The sequence below is a fragment of the Vidua macroura genome, chromosome 9, assembly GCF_024509145.1.
Source record: "Vidua macroura isolate BioBank_ID:100142 chromosome 9, ASM2450914v1, whole genome shotgun sequence".
Classification (NCBI taxonomy): domain Eukaryota; kingdom Metazoa; phylum Chordata; class Aves; order Passeriformes; family Viduidae; genus Vidua; species Vidua macroura.
In genome coordinates this window covers 8,392,375-8,402,871 of record NC_071579.1, presented here as the reverse complement: position 1 = coordinate 8,402,871, position 10,497 = coordinate 8,392,375, and the positions used below count along the sequence as shown (strand labels likewise).

General features: G+C 42.9%; 1 protein-coding gene across 1 annotated transcript in view; it reads right to left on the bottom strand.

The window, feature by feature from the left end:
- The window catches only part of NIBAN1 (niban apoptosis regulator 1), a 30,283-nt gene that overhangs the window by 4,920 nt on the left and 14,866 nt on the right, over positions 1–10,497 (bottom strand). Inside the window, exons 7-14 of the mRNA XM_053985134.1 lie at positions 8,107–8,222; positions 5,724–5,828; positions 5,467–5,629; positions 4,485–4,672; positions 4,068–4,229; positions 1,964–2,074; positions 1,292–1,399; positions 289–400 (exon numbers count right to left, since the gene is read on the bottom strand). Coding sequence (XP_053841109.1) covers positions 289–400; positions 1,292–1,399; positions 1,964–2,074; positions 4,068–4,229; positions 4,485–4,672; positions 5,467–5,629; positions 5,724–5,828; positions 8,107–8,222 — 1,065 coding nt within the window. The remainder of the gene's footprint in view (positions 1–288; positions 401–1,291; positions 1,400–1,963; positions 2,075–4,067; positions 4,230–4,484; positions 4,673–5,466; positions 5,630–5,723; positions 5,829–8,106; positions 8,223–10,497) is intronic.

Genomic DNA, 10,497 nt, shown 5'->3' with positions numbered 1-10,497 from the left:
AACTGAGATCAAGTGAAGTTGCCATAATTACATTTTGTTAGAAAAAGGCTTGTGCCAAGCCATCACTCTTAACTTCCACGGATTTAGTAAAGCTGCCCCATAACTCAGATTTTAGGGCTTGCAGAGCATCTTCAGTGAGCCAAATGAAAAAACATTCTAGGGACCTAACCCCCAGTGTTGGAGAAAGCAGGACAGGAACAGCCAGGTGAGGCTCTGGGAAGCTCTGAAGGAACAGCTAATGGGCCACAGGCTGCAATGTTATTCCTGTCACCTCAGAAATGTTCTCACCTTTCAGGGCCTCTTCAAGCAGTGTCTGATGCAAAATCTCTTCATACACGTTCTCTACTTGGATCACACTTGTGTAATCAGCAAAAATGTACTGCTCGTATCTCTGCAGCTCCTGTGCAGGTAGGAAAGAAAGGAACAGATGGAGAAAACCGAGGGATTCTGAGTCCTACTGCAACCAAACAGCTCAGAGATGCCATGGAGCAGGTCTTGCAACACCCCATGACAGCTCCTGGGGTGCACTGTTTGAACTATGACTCCATGAGCTACGTGTGTCCACAATCAATTATGTACTTACCAAACACAATCACTTACCTGCAGTACAACCACAGTTAAAAGCACTACACATCACTGCCTGCTGAAACAAACAGCTGCTGAGGAAATGCCTCACAACTTGTTTGTCCAAGGAGGCAAAATCCACGGTGCACGGGAGATGTGGGGTTGGTTTTGTTTTTCTAATAGGTGTGTAACACTTAGAGCTCACTGATTTATACCCATCAGGCTGCCTAACTGAATCACTATCATCAAGCAGCTGCTTGGTGGTCTATAAAAAGTAAATTAAGTGACCTCTGACCACTTCTAGAAGAGGCACCTACATAAATCACCTGGAGGTTTTCAAGTTAAAGGTCAGGACTTGGCAGGTCCTGTCAGCTGCGCCACGCTTTGGCTTCTAGAGCTGGCTGCTCATTTCTGCAGAGGCACAAATACAAAAGGCTGGTGGGAAACTAAACAGAAAGGGCTTGTGGAAGTTTGCTCCACCACTGCTTCTTCTGTGACAGAGACATGAGGTGTCTGCACACATATTCTAGGTGATAAAAGGCTCGTCCCTGTGCTCCACACCTACCCAACCCATGACGTGGCAAATCTCAACACTGAGCATGCAGGAGATCTGCACAGATCTCTGAGAGCAAACAGCCTGATAGTGTTAAGGGATTACTACCAAGGTGCTGTTCCTCCCCTGCCTTCCATTTTTGGTTTTTGATGTTTTTTTGTCACAGACACCTACTGGTTTGCATGTTGAAGCCAGTGTCTTCTGCATTGTGGGCAAGGTAATCTGCACCAGTGCCTCTTGGAATATCTTCTTGCGGATGGTGCTGCTGTCGTAGTCATATTGCTGCCAAAACACACCAAAAAGAAACAAGCCCATGCGTGCCTGGGGTTATTCACCACTCCCACAGGGAACTGCTTCCTGTCAGCCTGTAGCTGCTGCATCACAGGTGCACAGGGGTTGGAATGGCCACACAGGTTAGTCCAGCTTCTACCAAATCACTCTAAAATCTACTGCTGTGGGATCTCTTTTGCTTCTTTTAACTCTTAGACTAGAAACAGCCCCTGACTGCCCTCCCCAGGTGTTTCAGCAGTGCCCTTTTTGAGAGTAACAAATCCTCGTGGCAGGCTAATTATAAAGTTAATTAAAAATTATTTATGCATATCCACAGCATATATATAATCCGATTTACCTAGAATTAAAGCGACTGCACATGCAAATACTTTTATAAGTGTCTGCCCAGAACTAGGTTTTATCCCCCAAATGGGCAGCTTTGCTAAGTGCCACTAAAACAATATTTTCAGCTGGATGGTAAAAGCTTATCCTCTTTCAAATACTGAGGTACATTCATATAAAATATATTCTCTGTTTCCAGATAGGCAGCTTGCAAATGTACTACATGACATTTACCTTCAGCACTCTCAGTTTGACTTTTTCAATGGTTGTTGCAACTTTGGCCGAGTCTGCCTGGTGGCTTGGAGAGAACAACTGCTCAAAAGTATAAACTGCATTTTCCATCAGCTAAAAATAGTAATTAGAAAAAATCTGTTAAATATCAGTAACATCAAATTCCTGCAAACATGATAAGTGCAACTGTTAATTTAAATTGTGTTTCTGAGAAGGTGCTCTGAAGAGCACTGAAATGCTGCAATAAATAAATAAAATTAAAGCTGTTGTATCATTATCATGCTGTCCCAGCTTTCTTGTACAGATTTGATCTCATGTCACCACCCAAACTGATGGTGGCAGAGCCAAAATGCGGAATTGATTATCTGTGTATACAGACCACAGTCAAAACTCATTATCCCTAATAAGACGACTCCCATTGACTTCTATCATTAATAAACAGTATTTAATCATACAGCACATCATTTTCAGTAGCTTTCATTATAATACAAATAAATAATCAGCAAAAATCAAACAGAGTGCAATAATTTCTCTCAGAATTATGCTAAGCTGGCATTTACAATATTTTCAGTTTATCATTAAGAATATTATGCCCCTACTCTGAAGATATTTCAGACAAACAGTTCTGCAAGCGGTAATTGAGTCTATTTAATGAGGCTCTGCATTTTCTTTAGCTGTTCCCATTCAAATTTTAACATTTTCTTATTGGAGAAGTACAGGGAGATATGCAGGGGGGCCATTCCTTCAGCCAGCTGAGCACCGTGCTCCCAGATTTCCTGAAATTGGCCACTAGAGGATGCCAAGCTCCCAAGGCAAGGAATCCTGCTCCACCCTCCACCCCAGGTACATTTTAGCCAAATACTACACCAACAAAGACATGTCTGATTTCACTTATTTATGAAATAAATAATGTCCATGGACAAAAAGGGAAACGACACAATATTTTTATGAGGAAAATACCAGCCTCCTAAAGAGGAAGATGCAATAACAGCATGTTTAGAACAACTCCTGCTATAATTTATTTCTTCCTAATTTTGGCTCATGTTCTGTTCACAAAAAAATGACCTCTTAGTTTATATGGGATTTATTTTCTGTCTACTTCTTTGTCTTGACTCATGGTCTTCACTCAGTGAAAGACACTTTATTTGGCAGCATTTTGGAATGGTCCCCCCTGAAAGACCCAGACATGAAATCAGAATTTTATTTCTGAGTAATTCCTTGGCTGCTGGTCCTGGCTGTACTCAGAAGAGCTGCTTTTAGAAAAACCCTATCCCAGCCCTGTCCTAGACACTTGTTTTCCATATTCATAACTTCCACTCCATAGATCTGGACCAGCTCCATTTCACAAGATTACTGAGCAGATTAGTAAATTTCCCAAATACAGATTAAAATCAAAGGGTTCCATTTAGAGCTCCAAGGCCAAATCTGCCTTGTGATCTGGCAACTGAAATCAGTCTGCTGACCAGCTCCTCAGAGACTTCTGGCCAGGCATCCAGGAGGAATCCAGGCAAAGCAGAGTTACAGCCTATACCAACACACACAAGAGGGGACAAAGATGTGGAGCTCAGTTTTCATCTGGAATGATATTGTCACCTCCACCACTGCCCTGAAAAGTGAGGATGGATAAAGCACCTACACCCTGAAAGGTTGTCTGTCTCTGAGTTTCTAACATTAATTGCTTTACTTTATATTAGTGAGAAAATCAACTACCAAGGAGGAGACATTCCATTTTGGCAAAACACATTTAATACTCTTCCTGAAAAATCGAGCCTTGAGAAAAGGAATCAGGTGAATTTTAGCCACCCCACTAGTTACACACACAACTTTCTTGGGTGCTGAGACACTGGGAATCCAGAACCTGAAAGTTCAGGGGAACAGATGATCCATCCAAAATTTTCATGCCTTGCTGAACAACTCACACACACAGAGTCTCACAAATATCAGTGTCAAGCAGCTTCTAGCTGGTTTTCTCAGGTTTGGTTACCTGTACCTTGCCTGAGAGACACTCTGGGGCTCTTTCACAGCTTTTATCAAGATTACTTTGAAGCAGATTAGCAGGACAAACCTAACCTGTTCTGCCAGGAGGAAAAACTGGATCTTACAGTACCTCTTGCATGAAGTTCTGTGTCCTCTGAATCACAAAATCGATGTGATAGACCTTGAAGCGACTCTTGAGGTCCTGCAGGAGCTCCTGGAGCAGGTTCACTTTCAGATAGCAGGGCTCCATTTTCACCGAGTTGAAGGGCAGGGTCATGAGCTGATCCACATTCTGCATTCCCATGTAGGTTGAGAGAAAGTAACCAGAGGTGAATTTTTAATAGAGAATGTAACAATTTGGCTTTAACCCAAATTCTGATATCTGCACTCCATTTGCACAAATACTGCAGGACTTTCTAAATGACAAAAACAGGTGCTCATATGCTTCCACCTGGGAAAGCAAATCCTGCTGCCAGCCAAGAACATCCTTGTGCTGATACAAAGGCTCCAGCTCTGTTTGTTTTTTTTTTTTTTTTTTTTGTCTTACCTCCTTTAGCCTGGTCATGTCATTGGTCTTCTGGAAGTCCTGGATGATTTCATTCACTTCCTTATCAAAAAGCGCGCGCACTTCCGTGAATCCGGAACTGACGGGACCCATGAGCTCCTCCAGGATGGAGGTGAGGAATGGCTGGATATTCTCTGTGCAGCACTTCTGGGCAGGCTCAGAAACACTGGCTGGAGGGTCACACAGGACAACAGTTGCATTTAGAGACAGTGAAACAAGTCATTGGAACTTATCTCTTTACAGTGAATTCAATGGTTTTGTATTTTCCCCTGGAGTCACACCACCACAGAGGTGATGAGGGTGTGAAAGGAGTTCACAGCTTTATGGGTGACACTGAAAACCCTTGTCCCAAGCCTCACCTAAGCAAACACTGGCAGTTGGGGGGACTGTGAGGGGAGAGGAAAGGGCACCTCTCAGTATGATTACCAGCTATGTATTTATTTATTTGCCAGCTTAAGCAACACCAACAACATTTTGCCGGCTCTTTACATTCCTTTTTATATTCATAAAAAAATTATGATTACTTCACATTAAATAAAAGCCACCTAAGGAGCCCTTTGGCTTAAATATTCTTTGAAAGCCCATGGACTTGTCACATAACCAGAACCTGGTTTTGTGGTACATTCCTAGAGATCAGGTCTTTTAATTATGCTCATGTGACCTGTATTTTCACTACCTAAGACTGTGCAAGTGAAAATGAAAGCAGAAGGAACAACTCTGATCAGGATTCTCAAAATCTGTCAGCTCCAGTTTGAGAAGGCGTGGTATTTTCACAGACACAGTGGCCACAGGTATCAGTTCCCATCAAAGGCAACACAGGCTCATTTGTGTTCTGAAAATTGGTGTCTCCAGTTGGATTTCTCAAAACACACAAGGATTTCAAAATAAGCACATCTGGTAATTTGAGCAACACAATGGAAAACATTGGAGAATTGCTCCAAAGCACAGCTGTTCCTCCACTAACCTTTGATTTTTCCAGCTAAGAAGTTCTTGGAGTTCAGAATCTGATCCATGTCTGAACGAATGGTCCCTTCAAGAGTTTTTGCAAATTCTCTACATTCTTCTTTCAAGGTACTTAATCCTTCTGCCACCTGCTGCTGGACTAAGCCATAGGTTTCCTCTACGATCTGGACGCAAATCAAATTGAGAAGCAGAGATCAGAATCAGCACCCACAGAGAGCTGCTATGAGCAACAGCTACTCTGCAAGGCTCAGTCCTTACCCCAAACCAGGCCCGTTTCCTGTCATTTCTCTTTCCCTTCATTTTAGGCAGGATCATTGTCTGGAGGTTAGGCAGTAGTTCCTCCATCACCAGGTTGCTCAGGATCTGTATGGTCAGATGAAAATGACAGCTTCACACCCTGTTCTCTGTTCTTTACCTGAAGGCTGAGCACTGCAGCACAGTGATGTGTGCAGGCAGTGGCTCAGCTGTCCCTCCCTTCCAGCTGCCAGGAATTACCCACAGAGGCTTTGCACTCTCTCTGCCTAGATTTGAACTGCAACTCCTTCCTTACCTGTCCCATTCAAATGCACCAAATAAATATGCAAGACTTAATATACATCTGATTTTGGGAGTCTAGGCCTCCCTCTTCATGTTTTTATTTATGGACATTGTCTCTGGCCTGAGAAAGCTGCACCAACAGCCCAGCACAGTCCACATTCAGGATTACATCCCTGCTGTACCCAGCTGCTGGCTGAGCCAATACAGAGTGCAAAAACACCCTCAACTTTCCATTTTCATCATGCCAGGGCTTTTTTATTCATTTGCGTGCTCCCAGACACTGCACCTCATGTATTACAACTGCCAGAAAGATCTGAGGCATGCACCAACACCAGCAGAGGGAACAGGCAGGAACTAGAGCAGCACAAGTAAAGGACTCTGACTGCAGCCCAGTGTAAAACAGGGCATAAACAGCCCCTATGGAATTACAACACTCAATACCTGCTGTAATATACCTCTAATATACCTCAAATATGCAATTCAATTTGACTGTAGTTTCATTTAAGTACTTAGAGATAATGCCACAGCAGCACTTCAGCACTGCTGACTCAAATGTCTGTCAAAAGCAATTCACTAATTCAGGTCCTAATGGCTCCCTTGAAAAAGATCTCATGAACAACCCAAACTATCACAAATAATAAACATGACAACAGATGAGATAGATTTAAAAGCCAAGGGAAAGGCATGAAGCTCTGGCAGGGGAGGGTTAGGTTGGCTGTCAAGGAAAGGTTCTTCCCCAGAGGGTGCCAGGCTCCCCAGGGAATGGGCATGGTCCCAGGGCTGCCAGAGCTCCAGGAGGGTTTGGACAACGCTCCCAGGGATGCACAGGGTGGGATTGTTGGGGTGTTTGTGCAGGGGCAGGAGCTGGACTGAATGGTCCTTGTGAGTCCCTTTCAGTTCAGGACATTCTGTGATTCCACAACTTCATATTGTGAAGAATCTTGAGTTCTCTGGGAACATTTTTAAGGCATTGGTGGATCTTCCCTCAGGTGCCTTGGCTCGTGCGCCCACTCCAGCCATGCTGCAGTCCCAGTGTGAGCTGACATGGCAGGGACTCAGCCACCACAAATGAGTGTCAAAAAATACATTTCTTCACATTCTGCAAGGACTTTTACAGCAACAAATTTCAGCCTGCTTGCTCCAAACCACTCACTTAGCTTGGATATTTGCCTAAAATAATTATTATGTTTGGTCCAAGCAGGCCATGAGAACACACTATACTCACAGAATGAATTTTTGCTAAGAAGATAATAGTGGAACTAGGCTGGATGTCTTCTGATTACAGCTCTCTTGAGACATATGAGTTATGAGTAAGATGTTGGCAAGCAATAGGAAAAATAAAACATAAAATGAAACTAGCATTATAATAGCTCCATAACATGAAGGAGGAGGGGAGAAGAGAAAAACCCTCATGTAACTCCTTAAAGAATTTATTATCAAATGTTAGCAGAGAATTTCAATCACTGACATGATGGCAGTGGGAAAGACACTGTTTATAGATTTTTCTCCAGATTCCACATTTCTCAGCATTTCAAAGGTAGGCTTCTTCTAAAACAATAATCTGGTTCCTTAAAACAAACCACTCTCCTTAAGGTTTTTTCCATTTTCCCAAAGGGAAGCCAGATTTCATCAAGGAAAACAGCCGGCAGTTGGCACTAAAGTAAACAAGTAAATATTTGCTGCTGAGTGCTCAGTGTTTGAAAAAAATATATAAATCAGGGTGTAAATAAAGCCCTAGAAATCATGTGGAGTCATGCCAATGGGATTGTGGGGCAATCTCAGCTACCATGAGTGCTCCAAAGCCAGGTACCCAAGTATGGACCCAGACGCTGGGCTTAGCATTTCTTTTCTGCAGAACTGAAGTACACAGATTTTTGGTGTTTAAGTGTAACTGTTACTCTACAAGACTCTGTTTCAGAAGTTTTTATTAAAAAAGAATTATCACTTACATATGAGCAAGAGATGTCTTAAAATCTCAGGTATTTCTATCTATGAAATTTTCTTTTTTAAGATGCCCTTTTAGCCAAAAGAATTTATAATCTTCACTACCCTCAGAGCTGCCATACCCAAAGCCAAGAAGCCCATCAGGGATATATTCTTTTACCTCTTTTTCATTGCCAGTTATCATTTCCCACGTGCCATAGTGGCCCTTCTCCTGACGGAAGAACTGAATGGCCTCTAAGAACGCCTCCACTTCATACGTGGTCTGTTTGAGAAAGTCTGGAGAAAACAAAAAGTAACATAAACAATTTACCCAGAAATAATCTTTAAAAATAACCATCCTTTTCTGAGCCATTTCCCACTCCACATGCACCTAGCAGTAATATTTTTAAATCATTTTCTAAGCCTGGATGCCTGGAGACCTTGGGCATTCATGAAGATTTAGAAGTGTATTAACATAGGAAAGCTCATTCCTTGCCTTTACACCTGTGAGCAATGTAAGGTGGCACGTAGGAAGACTCTGACAGTGTGTGGCAGGGCCAACAGTTGGGAATTCTTCCTCTTTAGTTTACAATAATGGCAGGCAGCTTATTGGATAACTTGCTAAATCCCGAATTAACATTCCCCAATAATGTTTTAGTTCCTTTGTTTTGTTAAAAAAATGATGATCAAGATGGTTTTTCATGGATATACAAGAAAACAGACCTCAACAAAGAAAGCACCATGCTTGTACCAGTTAAGAACAAAAACTCCTGACAAGATCATGCTGATTTCCCTAAATATTTCAGGAATGTTCAACCAGAGCTCTGGAATATCTGGTTATTGTGCAAGGCAACTTCTGCCAGATGGGAGCTCTTCCTGAGAAAGGTGTGGTGGCCTGGGGACGCCTTGGCCTCAAAACAGAGTGAAGCAGAGTGGCTGCTTGGCAAACCTGAGTGAAAAAACACTTCAGTGCTTGTAGTGCTGTGTCTTCACTATCAGACCATCAGGATTACTATCTTGTGGGAAAACAAAGCCACAAAGGCTTACTGTCCCCTCTCCAAGATTATCTCCTGCAGCCTTGAGCAGATGAAGTCCTGTTGTGCACTCTGAGAACAAAGGAGGGAAGAACAAGAATGTTGATTCTCTCAAAGGGAATTATGCTGCTTTAGAAGGTACTGATACATACAAACAGTTGTGATGAGAGGAGTCAGGAGTAAGTCCTCAAGCCTTGCTTGTCAAGCAACACTTCTTTGGGCTTGCTCATGAAACTGCTCAAGAGAGAAGCTTTACAGGAGCCTTGCATAAATGCCAAGGGCAATGCAGGGATTAGAGAAATTATGGGAAACATGGAGGATTAACACCAAAGTAATGCCTGAAATATCTCCTCCATGCAGTTTAACAAAAACAAAAGCTACAGAAACCTACAATTAACTTCATCAGGGCTTTGTCCTTGAAGCTTGAAAACTACTTGAAAACTGCATGGTTTTGGATCTTCTCAGAGCCCAAATGCCAAAATTTGCCCTTTCAGAGTTTCACCTGGCTGCAATGACTGCAGGAAGGTTTGTTAAACACACTGAGGGGCAATAAACACTCTCTTAGTGCCACTTTCTTGATACTGTTCTTCATCTGCAGACATTTGGAGATCCAAAGACATCACACAGACTCTCCAAGCTCATACAGTGATCCAACAAAAAGAAAAATCAGCCAGGTAAAATCCCAACCCTACTTTCACTGCTGCCTCCAGGATTTATAGCATTTGTCATGGCACGTCACAAACAGTATTAGTTTTGAGTCAGGCTGTTCAGTGCTGAGAGAACATCCTCTGACCACAGTTTTAATGAAAGAATGGAGTGTTCCACCTGAGCAACTGAGGTGGAGCATTGCATTCAAAAACTTTTGTCCTCCCAAAATAAAACTGAAAAGATTTTGATGAGAAGAGGGCCTGGTTTGGCAGCAGGGAGGGAAAACTGCAGCTCCCACAGCCCTCCAGTCATGACTCACATGTTTTCCTCCTTCACAGCTGTGCTCCCTCCTAACCCAAAGGGACAACAGACCATCCAAGAGGCTGGATCTTGGAGCTGCTGAGATGGTGACACATCAATGCTGACAGGAGTCTGCCCTCTACGATCATCAAGTTTTAAATCCATGCTCAAGGGAGTATTCTCTCTCTGTTCTGACTGTCCCCAAGCCTGTACTGTAGTGAGAAGAAGGTGCTAAAAATCCAAGAGTGATTCATTTGAATAGCTCATGGGAAAAACTTGAAGCTGTAAGTGCCATAAAATCCCAATCCTACATTCTTTCCTCTGCCAGTAAACACAGGACACAAACACAATCATGGCAGTCTCGCTACAAAAACAACTCCAAGCAGAAAGCAAGCTTTATCCTTCAAGGCTGCTACAATTGCTTAATTTAGGCAATTTCATTCTCACTTTCCATAGGAGGAAAAGATTGCCTCAGTGATAAGGCTTTGAACAAGTAGATCCATCCAGTGCTGTGCAGAAGCTGCTGGCGAGGCACACGAGACAGAAGCACATTCATGGACAGGGCTCAAGAAAAGGGAATTGTACCCAGC